General features: G+C 43.2%; 1 protein-coding gene and 1 long non-coding RNA gene across 4 annotated transcripts in view; one reads left to right on the top strand and one right to left on the bottom strand.

Moving 5' to 3' along the window:
* METTL21C (methyltransferase 21C, AARS1 lysine) overlaps positions 1-27,344 on the bottom strand; it is a 44,725-nt gene that overhangs the window by 16,291 nt on the left and 1,090 nt on the right. Inside the window, exons 2-4 of one of the 3 annotated variants that reach the window (XM_068268011.1) lie at positions 23,370-23,459; positions 14,625-14,812; positions 4,799-4,953 (exon numbers count right to left, since the gene is read on the bottom strand). In XM_068268011.1, coding sequence (XP_068124112.1) covers positions 4,799-4,953; positions 14,625-14,802 — 333 coding nt within the window. In that variant the 5' untranslated portion in view covers positions 14,803-14,812; positions 23,370-23,459. Of the gene's footprint in view, positions 1-4,798; positions 4,954-14,624; positions 14,813-21,042; positions 21,134-23,369; positions 23,460-27,344 lie in introns of all 3 variants that reach the window. The other 2 variants (XM_068268012.1, XM_068268010.1) reach the window with 2 other exon arrangements.
* Positions 25,260-27,344, top strand: part of LOC137546057 (uncharacterized) — a 31,946-nt gene continuing 29,861 nt past the window's right edge. The window contains exon 1 of the long non-coding RNA XR_011026163.1: positions 25,260-25,340. This is a non-coding gene — a long non-coding RNA (uncharacterized lncRNA). The remainder of the gene's footprint in view (positions 25,341-27,344) is intronic.

Here is a 27,344-nt window from a genome sequence, read left to right on the forward strand (position 1 = left end):
GCAAACTGCTTGTGGGCTTTCTTGTGCATCGTCAAGAAAAGGCTTCCACCTGGGAAGACAGCCATGCAGAACAATATAATGTGGTGAGTGGCGTATGGCATGACCACTGACCCCCCCTCCCCCAAATTCTGCAGCAGCACTGCCAGCACTTAAACATCAACTTGCAAAAGACAACTTCTGGATATGACGCTGCACACATGCACTCAACTCCCTTGGTTAACCATGGCGAGGCCTGTTATGGAACCTGTCCTGTTAAATGCCTGTATGATCTTGGCTGTTGTGCTTTGGTTCAGTTTCAGGGTGTGGGCAATCTTCTTTTAGCCTAGGTCAACTTTTATGTAGAGCAACAATTCTTTTTTTAAGATCTTCAGGGAGTGTTCATGCGATGAGGTGCCATGTTGACCAGTATGTGAGAGCGTTAACACCAAATTTAACACACCTGTTTCCCATTCACGCCTGAGACCTTGTAACACTAGCAAGTTTTAACTCCCGACGAGTTGAAATGCACTGCACTCAGTGTTGTTGTATGAATGATAAAATTAAAGTCTATGGACTTTCATGTTACCAAGTATGTTACCAAGTAAAGCGCACACTATGTGCAGTCAAAACTCAATGCAACTCACATAGTGTGAATGAGTCCTTAGAGGTGTACTTTGTTGCCAGCAGTTTAGACATTAATGGCTGTGTTGAGTTATTTTGGTGAGGCAGAAAATGCACATTGTTATACAAGCTGTACACTGACTACTATAAATTGTATCAAAGAGTTGGATCTTCTGTGTTATCCCATGATAAGATATAAAAAAAATATTCATTTTTTCATATTCATAAAAATGTGAGGTATACTCACTTTTGTGAAATACTGTAGACTTGAGTTTAAAGTCAACCCTCGATCTGCGTAATTAGAGTGAAACCTCAAATATTAACATTTATTTATGAATAAAAGGCACATATTGCAGCTTCTAGAGCCTTATCACCAGAGCTGTTTCTAGGCTAGGGCCATCTAAGCACCCTCTTACTACTGTTTAAGGAGGAATCCAACTGCAATGGAGGAGAAAACAGTAGCTTGGTGCTAGGGATTGTCATTGAGTTGCAAATAATTCAGACTTGTAGAAATGTTTAGAGATAGTAAAATTTAAATGTATGTTCATGGGGTGGACCATCCTGTCAATATAATCAGTGATGCTGACATCACTCCCCATCTACAGATGTTTGGTAAGGGATATCTGCTATTACAGTAATTACTCAGTGTAACTGCAGAGCTCTTGCCCCCTACCTTATCTTCCCCTTTGTAGCTGGAGAAAGATGTCACTGGAATATATTGACAGGCTAGTATGACGTGCGACTGATAGCTAGTTCGGCATGTTTTAATATGCCTGTTGGGAGAAAGCAAATGAAAGCGGTTAGAGACAGTCAATGAAAACGTATATTTTTGAGCAACACTAGTGCAGAAACCAGGCCGAATCCACAGTTTCCCCGCATGCAAATCGTGCAGGGAAACTCTGCCATAGGAATCGCTTGCCCAAGCGATTTGGCAGACATTGCCATCACCTGTAATAAACACAAACTGCGCCTGCCAGAGTACAAACGGGTGCAATAGCATATGCTTCAATCGAGTGTTCGCTATCACAAGTCCTTGAATATCAGTCTATAGTGCTGTGACAGCGCTCCTCTTCTTTTCTACAATTTAAACATAGAAAAAACAATCGCACATAGTGCATTACTGTGAATCGCAAAGTACAGTTCCCCACACGTGCATAAGTGCTCAATTGTGCATCACTCGTGGTCTCTACAGCCCCTCCACACTAGCAGCTCACCAGATTGACACCACCTCACAGTCCAGGTGGGTCTAGCGCTTAGCCTATAGAGCGGCCAACTCCAATGACACTTCCACGATAGTTTAGTTCACAATTGGATGATCCGTATTTAATGACAAGTTCCACATGAAAAACATATAAGAACACACATAGCATAAAACCGTTGGGCGTTGACGTCACTGGGATCTGGAAGGTCAGGAGACAGGCTGCCACGAGGAGCGGGGAAGTTCGGGACGCCGACACCGCCAGCAGAGAAGCTTTATTGCTAGGCTGCAATGCCTGAAATGCCTGTTATCTTCCTACACAAGTGAGTGCGCTGATATTGCGCAGGCCATAACTTTCAGCCCAACGGTTTTATGCTATGTGTGTTCTTATATGTTTTTCATGTGGAACTTGTCATTAAATACGGATCATCCAATTGTGAACTAAACTATCGTGGAAGTGTCATTGGAGTTGGCCGCTCTATAGGCTAAGCGCTAGACCCACCTGGACTGTGAGGTGGTGTCAATCTGGTGAGCTGCTAGTGTGGAGGGGCTGTAGAGACCACGAGTGATGCACAATTGAGCACTTATGCACGTGTGGGGAACTGTACTTTGCGATTCACAGTAATGCACTATGTGCGATTGTTTTTTCTATGTTTAAATTGTAGAAAAGAAGAGGAGCGCTGTCACAGCACTATAGACAGACATTGCCATCAGTTTTCATGCGTAAATCCCATAGCCGTGCCGTGGGATTCGTCTGCGTACACGCAGACCAGGAAGTGCTGCCGCGTGTCTCGCAGCCGTGGCTAGTGGAAACCAAGCCTTGGACACAACTAATTACTAAGTGGTTATATTTTAAGAATGACACAATGGTTTGAAAATGGTAATGCAGCCATACAAATATAACTTGTGGATATTAAAATTTACTTAAAAAAAAAACCCAGGTGAACCTCGGGTAAAAAAAAACACATACTTCTAGAAGTAGAATGAAGCCTCTGGATACCATAGAGGCTTCCCGTGTCGTCCTTGCCGCTGCCACCGGGGCACAGATCTGGGGAACACTCCATGCACGAGCACAGACCTGCTGCACCCACACAAGTACGCCTGTGCAATAGCACTGAGCTGCTCGTGGACAGGCACGGCCATACTTGCACAGGCGCAGTGTGCCCACACTTATTCCTGAAGAGAAGTGCGCTCGGATCTTCAAGCCGACAAGCTGTTGTCTGATTTCTTCGAGGGGGGGGCATCAAGAGCGGCATCGGACGGGGTGGGAAGCCTCTACTGCATCCAGAGGCTTCCCTCTTCTTTAAGTATGTGTTTTCATACACTTTAAGCCTACTACGTGTAAGGAAAAATTATTTTAAATGTGAGGGGATTTTAGTTAAAAATTCACAAGCAAAATACAGGTTTTTTTTTTCTGTACATATAAGAACAGGTTATTTAAGAAGGTCCTATTATATTTAATTTCTAGACAAAGGTCAGTGTGTATTAAAGTATACCTGTACTGACATGTGACAAGATGTCTGATGCACACAAGGCTGGTGAATTACTTGTGTGAGGCAGCGCACAGCAATTTTACTGGCACTAACACCAGGGGAGCACCACCCATCACACTATTAGCGTCATGCTGTGTGTTTCCATAGTAACACATGCATTATCCTCGTATCTCGTTTGACGCTAATAGAGTGAAGAGCTGTTCTGCCCAGGCGTTAGAACAGGTAAAATGGCAGTGTACTGCCTGCAAACAGCCAATTTCTCAGCCTTTTGTGCATATGGCCCAAGATAAGCTATACATTCCTTCATATACTGTAGTACTAGATCTACTAAGAACTTGTATGAGGTAACTTTTATGTTATTAATTTCAAAGCTTAATAAACCAGTGCTTTTATATATGCAAATGGCCCAGTGCAAAAACCTCTAGCAGATCCTTAAAACGATAGAGGTTTTTGAAGCCGATTTTAGAGCGATTCTAAGCATGTTTAGAGAGGTTTTTTAAATATGCCTAGCGTTTTTGGAGCGTTTTTGTGTAGCAGATTTCAAATATTGTTACAGTAAGGCTGTTACTGAACAGCTTCTGTAACAAACACGACCGCTCTGATCTAGCATTTTTCAGAGCGGTTTTCCACTTTCCTATACTTTAACATTGAGGCAGAAATGTCTCAGAAATCTAAAAAATGCTGCAGCCCCAGAGTTTGCGTTTGTGGAAAAAAACAAACCTCTCTGGTGTGCAACATCCCATTCACTTTCATTAGCCAAGCGGTTTTCCCCCTGCAAGCGTTTTAAAAAACGCTCCAGAACCGCTCTGGTGTGCACCAGCCCAATGACAGTCAAACAGCAGTCAAATGCGGCCCTGGCTCTCCTTAAAAGTAAACCGAAGCCAAGACAAGGAAACGCTGCTGATGGTATTAGTTTAGAGCAAAAAGGTTCAAAAGATTGTTACTACTTTTGTTTTCGCAGCTGAATGAAGAGACGTTGACATGGCTGCTGTTAAAAATTGTTTAAGGCATGTACACACGTCCAACATGCACACGACCACAAGACAAACCGCACAACCTGTATATCCACACGTCTAGACGGTTAAATGATCAACTCATTTACATACTGCGCATGCAAGTGGAATGACAGACTACACATTCAAAACAAGTACAACTTGCTCAGAAGATTTGTACACACGCACCAACTGCACGATATGAGATCAACATAGATCCGACAGTTGGATCGGATAAACTGCCTGTTTTCAGTCACTGGTCAAGTTGTTTGCACACATACACATGCCTGTTTATTGTCCAACAGACCAAAGTCAGACAATAATCAGGCTGCAAGTTGGTTCGTGTGTACCTAGCTTTAGAGACTTAGCCCTCAAAATGAAAATAAGAAAGGTCTTTTTAACATTAGTACTACATACATTTACAAGTTTATTCAGTTCAAGTCTGCTTTAAATACATTTATACATGCTCATGAGATACATTGCATACAAACAATAAGTAAAAAGTTGTTACTCACACCTGGCCAGATCAATCCTGCGAAAGCTTCAAAGGACTCTTGAATAATAATTTCATAGCCTGCATACCAGAGGTGCTCTTTCCAAAGAGCGGAGTAGACAGTAGGTGACCATATCTTGCGGGGCTGGACACATGGTTGGGTGTCACAACTGACATCTAAGATAAAAGCACAAAGTTTCTTGTTAGAGAGGCACTACAGCGAAAAACTGTAAAATTTAAAATATGTGCAAACGTGCAAATAAGAAGTACATTTTTTCCAGAGTAAAATGAGCCATAAATTACTTTTCTCCTATGTTGCTGTCACTTACAGTAGGTAGTAGAAATCTGACAGAAGTGACATGTTTTGGACTAGTCCATCTCTTTACAGGGGATTCACTGGGATTTATTTATTAGAGATGGGACGACGAATCCGGCGAATCCACGAATCCCTCGAATATTGGGAAATATTCGAGATTCGTGGATTTGAATCCCGACGCCATTTTCCACTTTACGAATCCGCCGCGCATCCGCCACTCGCACTCGTCCTCCTCCAACCCGCTCCTCCTCCGCCTGCCCCGCGCCTCCTCCGCCCGCCCGCATACTTTGTATCAACTCACCTGTCCAGTGGAGCGCAGAGCGGCAGACCTCTCGCTGACTTCCTGGTTCCCTCTAGTGACGGCTTTTACAATGACGTCATCAGTAAAAGCCGGTCCGGCCACTAGAGGGAACCGAGAAGTAACGACGAGGTCTGCCGCTCTGCGCTCCACTGGACATGTGAGTTGATACTTATGCAGGGGTGAGCGAGGAGGCACGGGGGACGGAGGAGGCCATGGGGGTGAGCGGAGGAGGCACGGGGGGGGGGGGGGGAAAGACACCTACCTACCTACCCACCTACCACTTTACCTACCTACCGGGCACTATACCTACCTACCTACAGGCCCCTATACCTACCTAAAGGCCCCCTATATGTACCTACCTACCTACCGGCCACTACCACTTTACCTACCTACCGGGCACTATACCTACCTACCTACCTACAGGCCCCTATACCTACCTAAAGGCCCCCTATACTACCTACCTACCGGCCACTATACCTACCTACCCAAAGGCCCCTATACCTACCTAAAGGCCCCCTATATGTACCTACCTACCTACCTAAAGGCCCCTATACCTACCTACAGGCCTCTATACCTACCTACCTAAAGGCCCCCTGTACATGCCTACCTACCTAAAGGCCCCTATACCTACCTACATACCTACCTATACTTAAGGCCCTATACCCTGCTACCTATACTGAAGGTCCCTTTAACTACCTACCTACCTACAGGACACTATACCTACCTACCTACCGGCCACTATACCTACCTACCTACCTACAGGCCACTATACCTACCTAAAGGCCCCCTATACGTACCTACCTACCTAAAGGCCCCTATACCTACCTACCTACCTAAAGGCCCCTATATGTACCTACCTACAGGCCTCTATACCTACCTACCTACTTAAAGGCCCCCTATACGTGCCTACCTACCTAAAGGCCCCTATACCTACCTACCTAAAGGCCCCCATACCTACCTACATACCTACCTATACTTAAGGCCCTATACCCTGCTACATATACTGAAGGTCCCTTTAACTACCTACCTACCTACCTACAGCACACTATACCTACCTACCTACCGGCCACTATACCTACCTACCTACCTACAGGCCACTATACCTACCTAAAGGCCCCCTATACGTACCTACCTACCTACCTACCTAAAGGCCCCTATACCTACCTACATACCTACCTATACTTAAGGCCCTATACCCTGCTACCTATACTGAAGGTCCCTTTACCTACCTACATACCTACCTATACTTAAGGCCTCTATATACCCTGTTACCTATACTGAAGGCCCATATACCCTGCTACCTATACTGAAGGCCCATATACCCTGCTACCTATACTGAAGGCCCATATACCTTTCTACCTATACTGCAGGCCCCTATACCTTGCTACCTATACTGAAAGCTACCAATATTGAAGGCACCCATACCTAGCTAGCTATACTGAAGGCACCTTTACCTCGCTACCTATACTGCGGGCAACTATACCACGGATCGCACAATTCGTATGTGCAGGATTCGTTAGATTCGGGATTCGAAAGGTTCGAGATATTCAAGAACCTTTTTAGATTCGGATCCGGATTCGGATCCGAAGAAATTGTGGATTCGTCCCATCCCTATTATTTATTTTCAAAAGCACTTAGTGAATAGCAGTTGCTCTGTCCAACTGCCAAAAAACTGTGTAGCGAGCACGGAGTCTGGCCAGCATCATTGTTTAAATCCTTTTTAGGGAATATCTTTATAAAGAATAAAAGCCTTGCTGAGAGTCCCCTACGAAGAGTTGGAGTAGTCCAAAACCTGTCACTTCTGTCAGATTTCTACTGCCTACTGTAAGTGACAGCATTATAGGATAAAAGTCATTTATGGCTCATTTTACTCTGGAAAAATGTACTTCTTATTTGTTTATGTTTGCACATATTTTAAGGTTTCTCGGTAGTGCCCCTTTAAGAGCATATGCTGGGTACACACAATGCATTTTTTCGGGGTCGATTTCCCATTTGATCGATTTTTCAATTCGTTTTTTAGCATGATTTCCCGCTCAATTCTCTTATCTTTTCTTATCAATTTCCATTCACTTCTATGAGAAATCGAGCGGTAAAACGATCAAAAGTAATATCGGACATGACGGAAATTATCAATCAAACGCATCTATCGAATGAAAAAACGTAGCGTGTGTATCTGGCATTACAGTCTTCATGTTCTCAATCACTGCATGATGTGCTTTGAGCTGGTAACAAACAACTATATTCTTTTGTAGTATGGATACAGAGGCGCCTCTGTATTCATACTACTTTATACATATCCACCCTTGGGGGGGGGGGGGGGGGTACCACTTTTTCCTTGATCTACAGTGAGCGACTTCTTAATCCTGAGTGAGGACAGGTCTAATCTCCTCACCTGCCTATACAGTGGTTGCCTTTGTGGTAACCCTGACTTGTGAGTATACTGCACATACTCTTTCCACACACCTTCATTTACCAATGCATACTACACTATGTTGGGCTCTCAGAGTCCCTCTTTCTGTCTATATTATTCTTTCATTCCTGAGAGTTTATCAAGAGAAATAGCTCACTGATTATCACACATTCCTGTACTATTAAATCAGTGAATCAATAATATAGTATAGCTGATTAATTATTTTCTGTTTGTTATACCACAAGGTGTAATACAGAGAAATTAGATGTCCTTATATTGCGCTAGAAAGAATTAAATGAAGAAAAGAAAGAAATGAAGAATTAAAATAAATAGCCGTCTTTAGATTTGCAAAGATATGGGTTATAATTATTATTGCGCTCTGTAGTGGATGACTCGGGGACTCCTGGCACAATCGCAGGGATGCGTTATATCTGCAAAGCAGGTAGTTTTGAGTCCAGGCACCGCATAGCAGTAATGTTATGCTGCACGGGGCACATGAGAGTAATTCGGGGCTCTGGTGATCGCCGGACCCCAAATTACACCTCAGAGTTGCGACGACTCCACCGGGGAGTTTAGCGACAGCAGGGTGAGCCGTCATTTGGGAAATTTTGACAAAGTTACTTTTATTCAACCAGCAAGTAATTTTTTGACAAGAAATGACATAGGTGTCTCCCACAAGATAATAAGACGATGTACAAGAGGCATTAGTGTGGGGAAAAACATTTCTCAGCTTTTATTTACATTTGAGCAAAAACAATTCCTACTCTTCTCAATGATCAATAGAAAAGCCTTTATTGGCTATTGCAGCAATCACGCTTCCTATAATTGCAGACCAGTGTTTTGCATGTCTCTACAAGTATTTCTGCCCATTTATCTTTAGCAATGCACTCTAAATCTTTCAGGTTGGAGGGTCTTCTTTCTATCGCCCTGATCTTTAGCTCCGTCCGCAGATTCTCAATTGGATTCAAGTCAGGACTCTGGCTGGGCCACCCCAAAACGTTAATGTTGTTGTCTGCTAACTATTTCTTCACCACTTTTGCTATGTTTTTTGGGGGGTCATTGTCATGCTGAAATACCCACTGTTTCTCTGCAGACTGCCTGATGTTGTCGTTGAGAATCCTCATGTATTGCTTTTTTCTTGCTGCCGTTTACTGTGATTAGGTTCCCTGGTCTATTGGCTGAAAAACATCCCAAAAGCATTAGGGTCCCACCACCATGTTTGACAGTGGGGATGGTGTTCTTTGGGTCGAAGGCTTCTCCTTTTTTTACGCCAAATGAAGGAAACATTATTGTGACCAAACAATTCAATTTTTGTTTCATTTGACCATAGCACAGACACCAGAAGTCTTCTTTTTTTTTGTCCAGATGACAATTTGCAAAGGCCAAGTGAGTTTTTGTGTACCTTATCTGGAGATGCAGACCAAGGAAGTGGAGTCTTCCTTGGTCTGCATCTGTGGAACACAGCAGTGTGCAGCGTCCGTCTTGAGACCTTGCCACCAGCAGAGCCCAGATGCACCAGGATGGCCTTGTTGGTGATCCTTGGATTCTTTTTCTCCTCTTTCACTATCCTCCTGGCTAGCACCAGTGTCACTTTTGGCTTCCGACCACATCCTCTGAGATTTTCCACAGTGCAGAACATCTTGTATTTTTTAATAATACTTTGCACTGTAGCCACTGGAACTTGAAAACATTTAAACATTTGGCCTTGTAGCCCTTTCCTGACTTCTGAGCAGCCACAGGTCCTCACTGAGCTCCTTTGTCTTAGCCATGACTGTCCACAAAGCAACTGCAGAGAGCTGCTGTTTTTCACCTGTTCAGATGATTAAAACAGCTGTTCCCAATTAATCAGGGTAATTAGGATTCTTTTGAACAGCTTGGACTATTAGGAATGGTATAGAACTTTGGATTTTCCCACAGACTGCGACAGTTTGTGAAGGGTATGAATAATTTTGGACTGCATACTTTTGCTCAAATGAAAATAAAAGCTGAGAAATGTTTTTTTTTTTCACAATAATGCCTCTTGTAAATAATCGTATTATCTTTTGGGAGACACTTATATCGTTTCCTGTAAAAAAGAAAAAAAAACTTGCTGGTTGAATAAAAGTAACTTTAAGTCAAAATTTGCCAGGGGTATGAATAATTATGGACAGCACTGTATATCTGCCAGTCCTTTTCATCCCTCAGTCTGAAAGAAGGTTAGTGTAAGGGTACAGTTTATATCCAGTGTGGTTTATAGCGAAGCAAGTAACCCTAGAGTGTGGATTTTACACTGAACCCAGCTAACCTTTCCCTGCCTAGTCTGACCTCCCTTCCCAGCAATTAATGTTAAGAAAAAATGGGGCGCCTTATTAGTGTTGGGCAACTAATGGGTGGGAGCAGTCAAACTCCTCCTTCTATCCCATCACAACTCACATGAGGTTGTCAGGGAGGGGCTGAGAGGGGGAATCCTCATTCAGTCTTTCACAGTGAACACATAGCAGGTCACCTGAGTCTACTCAGCTCTGTGCTGCAGCTAAGAGGTTTTTTCTTGTGTATCCAGAACTACATCTGCAGCTCTGCACAGTCTCCAATGTAAGTAGAAAAGGCCCACAGGACACAGACTATGGCCTCCAGGAGTGTAGCCAGCCAAGTAGCAAAAGAGATTTTAAATGGTATTGGAATAAAATTAGTCTTTTAACTGGACGTGCGCTGCTGCTCTGCCTTACTTGCTGGACAGCTCTGCACAGTCTCTTCATTAATTAATTAGCGGTAATGACGAGCTCAGCTCGTCCATTACCGCTGCAGTGGATATCTCCGGCCCCAGTGGGCCAATTTTGATCATTTTTTTTCCATACACGCAGCTAGCACTTTGCTAGCTGCGTGTGGAGTCTGATCGCGATTTGCCGCTAACGGTGGTGTAAGGGTGCACCCCCCCGCCCAGACCCCTTGCACAGCCTGGCCAATCAGTGCCAGGCTGCGCTATGGGGCTGGATCGGACACCCCCCGACGCCATGACATGGCTGACGTCGATGACGTCATCCCGAGCGTTGCCATGGAGACGAGGGAAGCCAAGCAGAAAATCCCATTTACAACGGGATTTTCTGCTTGCTGTTAAAGCCGGCGGCAATCGGACTAGATGGGCAGATGCGCCCTCTAGTTGTGAATCATGTAGCTAACTGAAAGTTAGCTACAATGATTCAGGGGGGAAAAAATTGAAAAAAAAATGTCCGCACGCCACCCTGGCGATTTTAATGTAACGCCAGGGTGGTTTTTAATACCTGTCAGTTCCTCCCTTGTCAATGTGTAAAAAGGCATTTGGTACTTATCCGTTAGCCGGGCGCATCCTCTAGGTGGCGACAAAACTCCACCAGAGTTACATCTTTCCCTACTATCCATGTCGGCCTGGAGGGGGAATAGTAATTAGCGCCACCTGCCGGATGCGCCCGGCTAACGGATAAGTACCAGGCATTTTAACGTACACACTCTCCAGTGAATTAAAAAAAAAAAGATTAATTGAAGGGCAGGGAGAGAGAAATGCTGTTTTATCGCAGGCAGAGTAATGAGAGGTACATATTATTATAAGGACATTGGGGACGGTTTAGTAAAGGTAAAAAGCCTTGGTACAAAGCAAGCAAAGAGGAACTGCTGAACTTGCAGTTGCAGTGCTGGCAAAAAGAGTTATTTTCTCTAAGTGATGGAGGCAGGTAGACTTGGTCACATGATCTGCACTGCGCTGGGGAAGGAACTCTAAAGGTGGCCACACACGATACAATAAAATGATCCGATTTTACAGCAATTAGATGAAAACGATCGTATCTCTCGAAAGCTTTTTTTTCATTCGACTGAAAAATCCGATCGGAATTCCCGTTTTTTTCGATTTAAATCGATCCGGAATGCCAGATATTTATGTTCAATCTCTGTAAAGATTGTATGGTGTGTGTTGGATTGTAAGTTTATTAATATACACACCCTAGCAATTTTCTCAGAGTTTCCAATCATTTTTATCATAATTGGGGAAAAATTTTACATAGGTGTGTGGTACATTGGTCATATTTTTTAATTTGTTACAATCAGTCAGAAAAATTGATTGCAATTCTTAAATTGAACAGATATTTAAAAAAATTGTATGGTGTGTGGCCACCTTTACTCTCCTGGCAATAAAGATATTTTATTATTAGGATCTTTCAAAATATTTATTGCAAAAAAAGTGCAGACATGTAGTGTGCAGAGTTTTGTGCATTGTTAAGTAATGCAAATGATTAATCAATGTACAATCGTGTATTAAAATGGAATGTTTTAAGCACTGACAGAACAATATTGGAATGTGTAGAGGAGGAGTGCAAATCAATACCCAAAAGCACATTAACCACTTCAACCCAAAGGGGTTTTTACGGACAAGAGCGATTTTAACCTTTCAGTGCTCATCTCTTTAATTTGCCAATAGCTTAATCACTACTAATCACAATGAAAATATCAATATCTTGTTTTTTTCACCACCAATTGGGCTTTTTGGGGTTGATATCTGTTTTTAGTAATAACTTTATTTTCTATGCATTTTAAAGGGAAAAACAAGGAAGAAATGAAAAAATACACTTTCTCCAATGTCATCCCCTATAGTTTTAATATAAACACTGCTCCTGTGCAAAAAACCCACACATTTTATCTGTCTATTTGTTCTGGTTATCACAATATTTTAATTATGTCCCTAGTACAAAGTATGGTGACAAATTATTATTTGGAAATAAAGGTGTATTTTTTTTTACAGTGCTTTTCTCCCCCTCTATTTTCATGTACACCGGAATGCACGTGCACATAGGCAGCAGCACTGTTTGACTTATAAAAACGTCCTGGAGCCGTTAAGAGGCTCTAGCAGGATGTTTTTATAAGTCAGCTTGTCATTAAGTGGTTAAGAATGCAATACAATGCAGGTTTTTATTCCAGTGACAGTCTGTATGATGTTATTTGTTAAAAAGTGGCAGTTATCTTTTAAAGTGAACATTCACAGAGGTCTTCACTTAGTCACTTAACACTTAAGGAAGGAGGTTATCATCACGCTATGGTCAAGTCAGACATCAGACAGCCCTCAGATTGCCAGCTCATCTATGCCAGTCAGTAAATTAAATTCTGCCAACCCACGAAAAGGAAAGCCCTCACCATCCCTTATCCCATCATCCCATCGCTAACTTTTAAAGTGCCACACAAGTCTATTACAGTTAGCCTTCTCCACTCATTATTGCACACCCTGGGCTGCTCAGCGTCCCTTGACCCATACATAGTTACCCAGTTTATACCTTAACCTATGGGCCACTTAAAGAAAACCTGAGAAGAGGATAATGGGGGTATTTATACTTACCTGGGGCTGCCTCCAGCCCCATCAGGTGCGTGGGCTCCCTCGCTATCCCCTGGTAATCTGGCTTGCTGCGCTCTTCTGCGCTCTCCTGCGCATGCATGCAGCGCAGGGGTAGATTATGGGACCGTGGAGCGGCTGGAGAGGAAGGAGAAGGAGCCCATGCACCTCATGAGGCTGGAGGAAGCCCCAAGTAAGCATAAATATACTCATTATCGTCATCTCAGGTACACTTTAAGAGGAGCTGTACTGAAAAATAATGTAATAAATAAAATTACTTGTTTTTTACAATATTACTTTGTAAATTATTTAGTCAGTTTTTGCCCTATGTAATATTTTTTTTTTAATATTTCCTCCCCTTATTTGCATTTTGAAATGTATCACAGTTAGATACCTCTTTACTGCTTGCAGGTGCATCCAGGCAGAATGTTTGTTTGTATACATTTGTTCCGAGCATAGTGAAAATAATACCAGGTCACCCAGAATGCTCTGGGAGGAGAATCCCACATATCTAAACAGCCCAGGTTGTGACAGGTCAGGGCTAAGTAATAATATACAGATATAGGCATTTTTCTGATGCTGAAACTGGGATATATGTCACTACAATGCCTCTTTAAAGTATTCTGATTATTCACAGTAATTTTTAAGTGAACCATTTGATTCCTTCAGGCCCACCCTCTGTTGTCACAATGCTACTTGGGTCACAAAAGATGGGATGTCACCATTACTAACTCTGATAGGGCCCAAGTAGACCAGTACATTTTGACCGAGTCTGTTTTCAAAAACTCATTCTTCTTTTCTTTTTTTTACACCCCTGAGCCTGACTGGATATTTGAAATAGAGCAAATGCCAAAACATCAGTTATTGGCTACAGTAATTACAGTTCAGTAAATCTATGTTAATTCTGGGAGCAGCATTTAGTATTATACCGGTAGATATTATTTGTGTGAAAGTATATATGGTTTTGGAGGTGCCATATTATGAGGTGTAACAGAAGATGGATTTGTAAGCAGTGTTCCTGTGCTGGAACCCCAGCGAATCCTCCATGTTGTGTTTATAAATTCAGCATCTTGCTGCTCATCACCACACTGTTACGCAGCTCTGTGCTGGAGTCTCCCAAGTTACAGCCGCATCTACAGGTAGTTACACCAAAATCATTTAACACAATGCAGTAACCATTCACAAATTGTGATGAGGATGACTCCTATATGGATTACTGTTACATTGTTTTTTTTATGTTTTATGCAAATTACACCCTTGATGTAAGAAAACACTTATTAGCAAGAAAAATGCCTTTCCATAAGATCAGATATCTAGTTCAGAGACAAGCTTGTAATATGTCAGTGGTGTCACCAGATCTCTCACTCCAGAATACCAGGGCAGGAACACTAATGAAAGGTCAGGGATCAGGGAGAATATGCACTGACAAGCTGTTGACTGGGGTCAGATCACAAGCCACAAAGACACAGGCATTACAGATAGAAGAACCACAAACCTTCCTCATCGTCCCCCAGGTGAGGGGTCTGTGGAAATTGGGGGTCAGGCACATCCTGCTGCTCTCTTCTCTCTTCATTACCCACAGTTTCATCAGATCCCTCCCAGCTGTCTTCCTCCTCTGCAGCGGAGAGCATAGACTGCACACTGGACACGCACTCCAAACACTCAGCATCCATAGCAGGTGCCCTGAGCACAGGGTAGAAGACAAAGCAGCAGAAATCAGTCAGAGCTCCTCATCCTCCACCTCTCCTCTTATGCTGTGCGGTAGGAGGGCACCTCCTGAGAGAGAGTCGAGGGGCTGGCTGTAATCTCTTGATGTTGGGGAGATTGCAAAATGAATGTGGATGTGTAAGCAAGTGGGTGAGTGGCTGTCCTGACTCCTGCAGGAGTGGGGGGCACAGGGATTGCAGCGTGTGCCCTGATTATGCATCTGGAGACAAAAGCATATCCCTGCCTCTAATGGTATATTAAACACTAATCTCACCGTGCTGCAGCTGCATTGTTGCCAAAATGTATTATTAAAAACCACACTTTTTAATACATTAGATAGATGGCATTTAATTTAATTTGCCTTTTTTACTTGTTTCAATCCCAAAACATATTTCATGAAAACGTTACTTTAGTTAAATGTTAATTCAACTATTTTAATGCAGTACTTTATGAAGTGAAAATTTCGTATAAAACAGCAATCAGGTGTTGCTGTATGCAGGGATTGGCACCAGACCGGTTTGTCAGGTGCAGTGAACAGGTATGCACGGAGTGGTATATCACACTGCGTGCGCTCACAATAGGTAGGTGGGTGCACTGAGCAACAGGTAGGTATATGAAGTGATGGGTATTACAAATGTGCACCTGTCACACACACGTACCGTGAACAGGTACAGTGACTGGTGGTATTAAATAGCACACTGCGTGCGCTCATGTAGGTAGGTGGGTGCACTGAACAATAGGTAGGTATATGCAGTGCTGCTGGGTATTACAAATGTGCACCTGTCATACACACACACATGTACCGTGAACAGGTGCAATGACTGGTGGTATTAACAATGCGTGCGCTCACGTAGGTAGGTAGGTGGACTAAACAGTGAACAGGTGCAGTGATTGGGATTACAAATGTGCAGCTGCCTGTCACACACACAGTCACTGAATGTGCTGGGCCTGGCAGTGGCACAGTAGGAATTAAGGGGCCAAAGGCCAGCTGCGACTGACTGACAGGGCTGTATATAAATATAATGCAAGTGGGCCACACACACAAAAAAATATAGATCACAAGAACAAGATTAGCTCTCAAAAGAGCTGCTGAGGGGTGCTTTTTTAGCAATAAGAATCAGCAAGGAGCAAGCTAACAAGCCTACAAGAGCCTAACTAAGCTTTCCCTATGAGAGTCTGCAGCAGCTCTCCCTTCTCTAATTACTGCAGGCACACGAGTGAGTCCAATGCCTGATGCTGCCTGCATTTTATAAGGGGAGAAGGGCCTCCAGGAGGGAGTGTAGCCTGATTGGCTACAATGTGCCTGCTGACTGTGATGTAGAGGGTCAAATTTGACCCTAATGATGTACTATGGGGTGAATCGAACTTCCGGAAAAGTTTGCGGTTCTCCGCGATCGCGAACCCCCGAAAGTTCCCATAATGTTTTCCCATAGACCTTCCTTTCACTATAAGCATCAGAAAATAAGAATGTGGGATTTGGGGGAATATGAATGTGTAACCACAGTAGATTAGCAGGAAACCAAAATTAAAAAAGCACAAGCAAATAAAAACATACGGTAATTGTTCCACAAAAAAGGTCCCTTTCAAGTGGTCCATCTCTTATACACCATGATTTTTTCTTTTTTGCCAGATAGATGGTTTGATAGATCATTTCTGACGTCTGATCTGATTTCGATCATTTTTCTGATCGGTTTTCTCAGGTAATGGAAATTGATTGGGAAAACGATCAGAAAACCAATTGGACAGCAAATCTGCCAAAAAACTCATTGTGTTCTCCTGTATTCCCAGCATAAGGCTACTCTCAGACTGGTGTGTTGCGTTGGACAATACTGTATATTCGCAATGCTAATGCTGTGCAATTTGATTGTATATACATTCACATTGTCATACATTGCATTGCCATAACATGATGCATGCAGTGTGTTACCACATACTGTGCGTGTTAACAGTTGCAGTGAAGCATACTTTGATGTGTATGCTTTACTGTATGTGTCACACTGCATGCATAACACAACTTTTTTCCCTCCTTTGCATTAAGATCCTATTTTAAACATACTAAGCATGCACAAGTGCGTGAGAATGCGTGCTTGTGGATGCGCAGTAAGGAGCGTCCCATCTTCGGGAGCACTTGAACTCACAAAGACTTCTGAAGCCTCCCGAGTGACAGTGAGCAGTCTCCGACCCATCGGTCAGAGACTAACAGGAGAGAGAGTGGTAGAACAAAGGGACCATGGGGGCCCTTTTCCACTTGCAATCGCTAGCGTTCACGCTGAACGCTAGCGATTGCTGAATCGCAATTACCGGCGATTCCCCGACGTTCGCCGCCGCGATTTTGCTATGCTATGCACTGCATAGCAAAATCGCGGCAAATATCGCTCCGCCGCGCGTTCGCGTTCCTGACAAAAACGAATCGCGGTAGTGGAAATGACCTACCGCGATTCCTATGTTAAAAAGCAAACCGTAGCGATTGTAAAATCACTAGCGGTTTGCGTTTTTGCGATTCAGCCAGCGATTCAGCGCTGGTGGAAAAGGGCCCTAAGAGGAATGGGAAGACTATGTTCCCCAAGCCTGTCCTCAAGGCCCACCAACAGTACATGTTTTGTGGAAATCCACACAGGTAGGTAATCAGCTCTATTGAGACACTAATTACCTCACCTGTGAATATTAGTGGTTTCTTGCAAAACATGTGCTGTCGGTGGGCCTTGAGGACAGGGTTGGGGAGCTCTGCTCTATAGGACCCAGAGCCTTAAAGGATACCCGAGGTGACATGTGACATGATGAGATGGACATGGGTATGTACAGTGACTGGCACACAAATAACTATGCTCTGTTCCTTTTGTTTCTTTCTCTGCCTGAAAGAGTTAAATATCAAGTATGTAAGTGGCTGACTCAGTCCTGACTCGGAAAGTGCTAGGAAAGTGTTTTATAGTTGGAATTTCTTATCAGTGAGGGTCACACTGTAGTCCCTTCCTGTCTGAGTCAGGTGCTGAGTCAGCCACTTACATACCAGATATTTAACTCTTTCAGGCAGAGAAAGAAAAAAAGGAACACAGCATAGTTATTTGTGTGCTAGACACTGTACATACACATGTCTATCTCATTATGTCACATGTCACTTCGGGTATCCTTTAATGCTTCTTAGGTGGGTAATGTTTTTTTTGTTTTTGTTTTTTAAATTCGCTTCAGACTGACTGTAACTGGTGATATCTGGAGCCAGGAATTGCCAGAATGCAGCCATGTTGCCATCAGTGTTGTCTTTCTGTCAGTAGTGAGCAGAGTAGAGCAATGTGATGCTTCATTACTAGTGATGGAACAAGAAATCGTAATGATTGCCAGTGACTGAGCATTGCTATTAGCTATAAAGGCTCATTCACAATGGAAGCACCGAGAAAGCTAGAGCTAATTGGTACTTCTAGAGGAGTTGCTTGGGACTGACTGGTGCTTGTATATTTAGCAAGCACTGACTGGGGCTGAGTGGTGCTTTACAGGTGCTGACTGGCGCTTTTAGCAAGCTCTGAATGGCACTTGGTAGTGACTTCATTGGCACTAACAGGCATTTTTTATTGACTCTTGTGGAGGTCAAATCCCTAATTAGCTCCACCAAAATGCCTGGAGCAGTTCTAGATAAGCCAGCACCAGGCTTCTACTCTGATGTGGCCTAATTAACAATGGAGTTTACACTGACACTGGGGTTTTTTAGAGTGTTAAATGCCACGTAGGCTTGGTTCACACTGTGAGACAAAACGGTTAGTATCAGGAACAAACCAATGGATTTGTCAACAGATCCTGTGTTAAATATAAGATCCGCTCAGACGTGTGCTGACATGTCTGTTCTGTCTGGTGTCCATTCTGTCTGTCGCAGTGATGGAATGCAGACTCACTGCATGCACAATAATTAGACATCAGACAAAAGTCCGACATGTCATAGATAGCCTACTGTCTATGCCTTGTCCATTGCATCAGACATAATGGAGCTACTGGGAACAGGGATTTGGTTCTGTGGATGGTAATTGCATATGCCGTGTCATCAACCACAGCACACAACCCTTACAGTGTGAACCAAGCCTTATTGCCAGGAATCTTTTGCAGTAAGAACAAGTCCTAATGTAGCTGCATTTTGATCATCCTTCACTAGCAGTTGGTTGGCACTGAAGCATTCATCAGGGAATAAACTGTAGAACATGGTTCTAATGCTACATACACACTTTAGACAAATGTGGCTGGATAGTGTAATAGTTAAGAGCTCTGACACAAGACCTGGGTTCAAATCTCAGCTCTTCCTAATTCAGTAAGCCAGCCCCTATTCAGTAGGAGTTCTTGGGCAAGAATTCTTAACACTGCTACCGCCTACTGAGTGTGCACGAGTGGCTGCCTCGCAAGCGCTTTGAGTCCGACAGGAGACAAGCGCTATATAAATACTGGAATTATTAAATGTGTAGTGATCTGAACAGTCATCCAATAATCTCAACAGAAACCTGTACCTAATGATTACATGAGACATCAACAGTCTTTCTTGGAGAACAGTAATATACTAAATGAATTAATTTGGCAGATACATTTGCCTAAACTAGTGAGTGTGTAAATGTGTCATTAGACAGACTATCATTGACTGAAACAAGCTAGTGTGACTGGTAAGGGGAAGCACCTGTGCATTGAGTCGATGCCCAACCAGGATGCCAACAGCGTTTCCATAAGAATTGTTCAAATGAAAGATTTTTCTTCATTTGGGTCGGTCATTCTTCAGAAATTTTTCTTAAAGAGGAACTCCAGTGAAAATAATGTAGTAAAAAAAGTGCTTCATTTTTTACCATAATTATGTATAAATGATTTAGTCAGTGTTTGCTCATTGTAAAATCTTTCCTCTCCCAGATTCACATTCTGACATGTATTACATGGTGACATTGTTACTGTGGGCAGGTTATTTAGCTGTTTCTAGCTGCTCTGTCTGTTAGACAGCTAATAACAGCTATTTCCTGTCTCTGAACATTGTTACATTGTGGCAGTTTGCCAGCAGTACCGCGGTATTCAGAGCCTCTTGTGGGAGGGGTTTCAGCACAAAATCAGTCACACAGCGCCCCCTGATGGTCTGTTTGTGAAAATCATTGTCTTTCTCATGTAAAATGGGGTATCAGCTACTGATTGGGAAAAAGTTCAATTCTTGGTTGGAGTTTCTCTTTAAGTGTGCATGTGGCTTATAGTGAACCTGTGTCCAGCTGTTTATGGAGTGAGACTCAGGTCAGAGTCATACTACATTGTGCCTACCCCTTACTCCTTCACTATAGCAAACCTGTGAGGTTTGTGTGGCACGGTTTTAGATACCTACCTCGAGAGGGGAAAGCCTCTGGATTCTAAAGAGGCTTCCCTCTTCCTCTTGCACAGTCTCTTTCCAGCGCTGGGACCCCTTAAGAGTGGCCACCTTGCACATGCGTATTCGCTTTGTCCCGCTCAGCTTTCTTCGGCAATAGCTGGGCTGGATGTGGTCGGTGCTACTTGCGGCTTGCCAAAGAAAGCTGAGCGGGATGGAGCTAGCGCTCATGTGCGAGGTGCCAACAAGTGTTGACAAGTGGACATTTGGGGGTCCCACCAGTGGAATAAGACTGCGAAGTAGGACGGGGAAGCCTCTTTAGGACCCAGAGGCTTCCCCTCCTGAGGTGAGTACCTTATAGAGGCACTTGTGAATCTCACAGGTACCATTTAGGTTGTACCCATTGGTCAACTGTCGCTGGACCAATACCTACAAATCCTGTCACCACTATCACATGACCAGACATTGTGAGCTGGCCAGTGGGTGCAGGTAAGCAAGGAAGGAAGGGGCAGCCACAATTTATGACTCAGGCCTGAGACTGGTTCCACAAGTCATTGGATACAGGTTCACTTCTACTGGAAACTGATCTGGACATCATGATTCTGTATCAACATACTTACCTTCCTTACCAGACCACTTTTTACAGTTCTCCAATGCCTTTCAGGTTAATGATCTCAGACTACTTTTAGTACTGTATATCCTTGCAAATTTGGTAGCTTTTTTTATGGACAAGTACAGCTGGGGTTTTTGGCACCATTTAATTATGTTAGCAGGAATTTTCATGTTTGTTGGTGGGTATATTAAAGGTGTAGAAAGGGTTAAATGCTTTATTATAAACTAAGCCGGGAGAAACTTCTGACCTATAGTTGCAGTGTTGCCACAAATAATTGATCTCTCTCACCAGTGGGGGAAGGCAGACTGGGCCAGGTGATCGTTTCTGCGCTGGGGAAGGAACTTCTTGTCCCCTGGTAATAAGGATGCTGGGAATGCAGCTGCCAGAAGCCAAACAGATATCGTACTTATATTTATTACAAAACATACAGATGTGCAAGCTACAGAACAGTATACATTGCTCATTAATGCAATTATTCTGCCATACTGTACTTTAGTGACTGCTTTCAGTATGGTAGATCATTGACCCACTACCAAGGTTTCATTATCAACAAACCATTAGGAGTATTTGGACCTGTCAATTCACTGAATCAAATTTATATTAAAAGATATGAGCGCTCGACAGATCTTCCTCAAATACTTCCCAGCACCAGTAGAGGTCCTAGTATCAGGGCCTCCAACACTTCAAACACAAATCTCAGGGATCCTGTATCCACCACATTCTGATACTAAAAAAAGTTTCTTAAAATTGCATGGTCAGTCTTTAACACAAAAGTCCTAGTACGAGAGTCCTAATCCACAATGCACCACTGCAGCAAGCCGAATTGATATATCCTTATCAAGACATCAGTTGGAATCCTTTACAGAGACAACGATTATGCTCACCAGATTTGAATGCCAATTGTGACAGTTGGCATATAGCGTTTGTGGCCCAGCCAGTACTAATTCTCCAAACTTCTTGTTTCTTCAATGGCATCCCATACGCACATGTAAAAAGACAAGCCTCTATAGTGTAGTATGACGGTTAGCTATGCATATCACCACGTGTTCACCGCACAAACCTGCACCGCTTGTGACCCACCGCCACTAAGTCTTCCCCATGCACTATGCAAACACTAGCCTCTTACCAGCAGGTATGGCTGACCAAACAAGACCAGCATCAGCCTTTGTTATCTCATGCAAATATCCTCCAGAAGCTCGTCCTCCAGTCTGTCAGCACCTTAAACTCAGACAGACACTTCTATAGTGTAACACCGTTTTATTCCAATAAAAAGCTTTTAAAATCACACTTACAATCTCCAAGATAAAATGCGCATATCAATAAAAGGCCTCGAGGTCCAGCGTCTCCCTCCGGCGGAGCTTAACCACGGAGGGAGACGCTCGTTGTCTCTATAAAGGATTCCAACTGATGTCTTGATAAGGATATATCAATTCGGCTTGCTGCAGTGGTGCATTGTGGATTAGGACTCTTGTACTAGGACTTTTGTGTTAAAGACTGACCATGCAATTTTAAGAAACTTTTTTTAGTATCAGAGTGTGGTGGATACAGGATCCCTGAGATTTGTGTTTGAAGTGTTGGAGGCCCTGATACTAGGACCTCTACTGGTGCTGGGAAGTATTTGAGGAAGATCTGTCGAGCGCTCATATCTTTTAATATAAATTTGCTTTGGAGGGCATACACCCCTCAATTGATTGTAGTGCCCCAGGCATATAGGAGGTAAAAATATTAATACATAATAAGTGAGGAGCGCACTATACCAAACCTTTTTCTTTTTTTAATTCACTGAATCAGCAGCAGCAAGTAGCTGAGGCTGCTGTCACCAGAGGGAAAATGCCAGGGTATCCCTGAAAAGTTCTCTAGGAACCCTGGAGTTCTAGGGAACCCTGGTCGAAAAAGCCTGCACTAGAGTCACGGGAAGTGTCAAGCTTTGTTCCACAGGCTGTTAGTGTAAGATACAACATTAACCATTCCCACACAGCTACTCTAGTGCAGAGGGACTAGAAGACACAGACAAGACACAGAACTTTCATATCACATTTTTCTCCTGGCGGACTCAAAGCGTCAAAGCTGCGGCCACTAGGGCACACTCTATAGGCAGTAGCAGTGTTTAAGAACAGGTCTGAGGAGAAAACTACTACTACTACTTACCTGTTGCTTCCTCCAGCCCCTGGCAACCAATCTGTCCCTCTCCGCAGCTCTGGTGACCCGGGTCCCTTCCATTGCAGATGCTGACCTCGCTATGTCCTCTATGTCTGCACGAGCGTGTGGCCATGCCACTCATGATTGTGCTCATGTGGCCTGGAGCATTCTGTGCAGGTGCAGAAGTACTTCACCTGCGCAGAACCCTCTTGGCCACGGGAGCATGACTGCGAGCGGCACGCGCAGGCCCAGAAGACTACAAAGAGATTCCCAGGACACCGGCTGGGTGTGGAGCTGTGGCGAGGGACACATTGGCTGCTGGGGCCTGGATGAAGCCCCAGATAAGTAGATCTGTTTTTTTCTGTTCTCGGATGTGTCCTTTAAGGAGTCTTGCCCAAGGCCTTCTCAGAAAGAATAGTTAAATATATTTCAATGTATTAGTCAGCTTTATTTTCAGTATTTTAAAGTGAACCTACTTAGAAGAGAGTCGAGAATGTGTGCAGAGGGTTCTCTAGTAGTATGGAGTTTCTGGATGAACAGGAGTTCGCCTTTTTATATGCACAATACTGGGTAAAAATAACAGGTCATTGAGAAATGCAAACCCAAACAACAAAGGATTTTATCAACGTTTTTATGTCTGTGACAAATATGGAATGTCAATATTTTCATCAAAAGAAGATCATGGTCACACCTTTATGAATAGGCAACAAGGATTATTATTAGCCTTTAAAAGTGTAGTAATCGGTCTAATAAACACACAATGTTCCTTTAATTTCCATAGTATTAAAAAATAAAAAAATATGAATCAGCTCACATATGCGTTTTCAGCACAGGTCTTCGTTTTCCTCAGCACTTATTAATAGTGCAGGCCATTTATTTTCTGGGTTTAACGCAAACACAATATCTGTAGTTAGCAAATATACTGACAGCAATATGCTCTTAAACCAGCGTCCTGAATAAACAGAAGACAAAGCCTTATGCTAAGGAAACAACACATTGACTTCTTACGCATTCTGCTGCATTGTGGGTTGTAACCTAAGGAAATCCTCCAAAGAGTGCATTTCTGGAATATTACTGGAGGATGCTGTTTATAATAGTTGTGGTTTGTGAAACCAAGCTAAAAACTAATTGAAACTATTTTTATTTAAATCAATATTCAAAATGCATTATCTGCAGTAGTTATTAGGGATGGTCAATGATATGCAAATATTTCTGAGTTGATGCTCGATTATGCAAAATTTCCTGTGCAAATGTATGCAGCTTAAAAATGGTCCAGTTAACTGGCCAAGGTGGAATTCGATTGGTATAAATTTGCATACATAATTTGTATTATCCTGCATAAAACAACTGTTATCTTCGCGTTTACTATTTACCTGCATCAGTGTTTTACTTCAGCTAACATCTGGAAATATGCCTGAAGAAGGGGGCTAGATCCCAGAAAGCTTGCATCATTTAACTCCATCAGTTAGCCATTAAAAGGTATTATTTTTACAAAACTTTGTTTTTTCTACCTATTAAATCCTGAATCAACTTGTTATTATTTGCGTCCCAATGACCATCCCAAGTAGTGATTTGTAATCTCCCTGTAGATTGGAGTATTTTCGACAAGGCCATTTATAGTCCTAGTTGGATGACCATAATAAGGACATCTGCTTCTGCAGAATGTAATGCCCTCAGTCAGATGCCTATTCATTTATTGTAATATGAAATAAATGTAGAAAACCGGCATCAATGAAAAGTATCCTTTTTTTTTAATTTAAACTTATGTTGTTAATTTTCCAAAAACATAGCAACCTTTTACAATGCCATCAATTTAATCCCTGTCTCTATGAGGTACATAGCAGAAGTCAACACACACTGAGTTGAGCCACTGGATAAGTTTCTATTTGTAGACACATTACAGATGCCAAATACCAACATGCTACTACACAAAATATTTTGTGCTCTTGCCAAGTAAAACCATTATCCAGCAGCAGTGGTTGGGACTGGAATTTGTCATGACTAACTGGCGATTTGTTTTGTTTATGTTCACTTATTTCTCAGTCTAAACAATGAGATATATAAATATAGCTCTTAGATAAGAAAAGTACACATAATCTGATGATAACACAATGATATGTTTCAACTCTTAAAAATAGAACTTTATCTAATACTAGCTGAAAAGCTGATGATTTGATCAATTGACCTATGACCCTGTAATGTGTTGGATAGTGAGATGCACTTCTGATAATAGATACGGAACGTGGATGTTCTCAGTGACCACAGACAGCATGCAATCCTTTCTGATGACTAGCTGCAATATAATGGGCATCACTGTAGTCCTATGGTATTCTGTATTCTCCAGTTCATACTGAATTCCAACATCAATAGCATCTACCAATTCTTTTATTGGGTGAAGTGAGCAAGGAATGATCACTGTTCAGCTCCCACACAGCTAAATAACAAAAGTAAGTGATCCTGTAAATGTATGTTTACTAACTTAAAAAGCCTTTAGATGTCATTGTGTATATTATCAGTTTCCTAACATGAACAGAGAATATATGGGGTAGGATGGGCGGCCTTTTCTCATGTAGTACATTTAAATAGAGAGGATTATATATTAAAGAGGCACTGTAGTGACATATAGTAGAATTCAGTAAATTATTCAGTATACTGATCTCTATGTTATGTTGGTTTTTCAGCATCAGAAACACTTCCTATATTTACAAATTGCTGGATATTGGTAGCTCTGCCGCCACCCTCCCAGTGATGTTTATTAATATTATTTTGTATTTATATAGAGTCAACATCTTCCACAGCACTGTACAGGGTATATTGTCTAGTCACTTAAAGGACAACTGAAGCCAGAGGGATATGGAGCCATGTTTATTTCCTTTTAAGCAATACCAGTTGCCTGGCTATCCTGCTCCTGAACAAGCATATGCAGATCAGGTGTTTCTGACATTGACAGATTTGACAAGATTAGCTGCAGGCTTGTTTCTGGTGTGATCCAGCCAAATAGATCAGCAGGGCTGCCAGGCAACTGGTTATGTTTAACCTCTTGCCGACTGCTCCACGCCAATTAGCGTGAGCAGTGCGGCAGCCCCAGGACCGCTCCACGCCCATTGGCGTGAACGGTCTTCTATGGGGCTAGCAGGAGATCGCGCGCGCTGCGTGCGCATCTCCTGCTCGAGGGGCGGAGCTACACCCCGCCTTCAGTCTCCGTGCGGCGATCGCGATCACCGTCTAACTACTTTGTACGCCGCTGCAATCAGCAGCAGCCCTGTACTGGGGACAGCCGTGTGACACGGGGGGCAAGAGAGCGATCGGCTTTCATAGGCAGAAGCGTGATTGGCCGGCAGGGGAGAGGGAGGGAGGGAGGATAAAGCAAAAAAAAAAAAGATTTGTAAAATTTATTTAAAAATAAAAAACATAAATATTTATAAAAAAAAATTAAACAATGTTAGGGCGATCAGACCCCACCAACAGAGAGCTCTGTTGGTGGGGAGAAAAGGAGGGGGGAATCACTTGTGAGCTGAGTTGTGCGGTCCTGCTGCTTTGCCTTAAACCTGCAGTGGCCCAATTAGGTAAAAATGGCCTGGTCACTAGGGGGGTTAACACCTCAATCCTCAATATGGCAGCCTTCCTACTTCAGTTGTCTTTTAAAGTAAATCTGAAGTGATATGATATTATATATATATATGTATATATAAACCATACTTACCTAAGGAAAGGGAAGGCTCTCGGTCCTAACCCAGGCTAATGAGCCTACCCATTCCTCTCACGGTCCCGGTGTTCCAGCGCTAGATCCCTGGTTCAAATCTTTGCCGCGGGAGGCTTTGGGAGCCCAAGTGCTCCCCAAGATGGACGGCTCCACACTGCGCATGCGTGAGCGTGAGACAGTGTGCTTGTGCATGCGCAGTACGGAGTGGCCCATCTTTGGGAGCACTCATGCTCCCGAAGACTTTCCGAAGCCCCGGGAAGAGAAAGAGAGCAGTATCTGACCGATCGGTCATTGACTGCTAATGTGGAAGGCAGTGCAGTGCAGAACGATGAGACCAGGAGAGGAATGGAAAGGCTCTATAGGACCCAGAGTCTTCCCTCTGCTTAGGTAAGTATCAGGTTTTTTTTTTTTTTTTTTAATATTCGCTTCAGACTCCCTTTAACTGTCCCTTATGCTGGGGATACACGGTACGTTTCTGTACCGTGTATTGACCAGCTGATCTAGCCAGCTGATAATATTCAGCTGGCCCGATCAAGCCGCTCGACTCCTGTCCGCTTAATCCTCGCCGGCAGACAATGGCAGGAAATCGAGCGCTGACAAGGAAGCGCCGGGGGGGACGAGCGGCAATCGATCCGTGCGCACGCGGCTGGGGTCGATCCGGTGGCTAATCGGCCGCCAGATCAACCCGTGTATTCCCAGCATTAGAGGGGCACACAATCTAATCCCTACCATAATCATATGTCTATGT

This window comes from Hyperolius riggenbachi, chromosome 2 (genome assembly GCF_040937935.1).
Source record: "Hyperolius riggenbachi isolate aHypRig1 chromosome 2, aHypRig1.pri, whole genome shotgun sequence".
In the NCBI taxonomy this organism is placed as follows: domain Eukaryota; kingdom Metazoa; phylum Chordata; class Amphibia; order Anura; family Hyperoliidae; genus Hyperolius; species Hyperolius riggenbachi.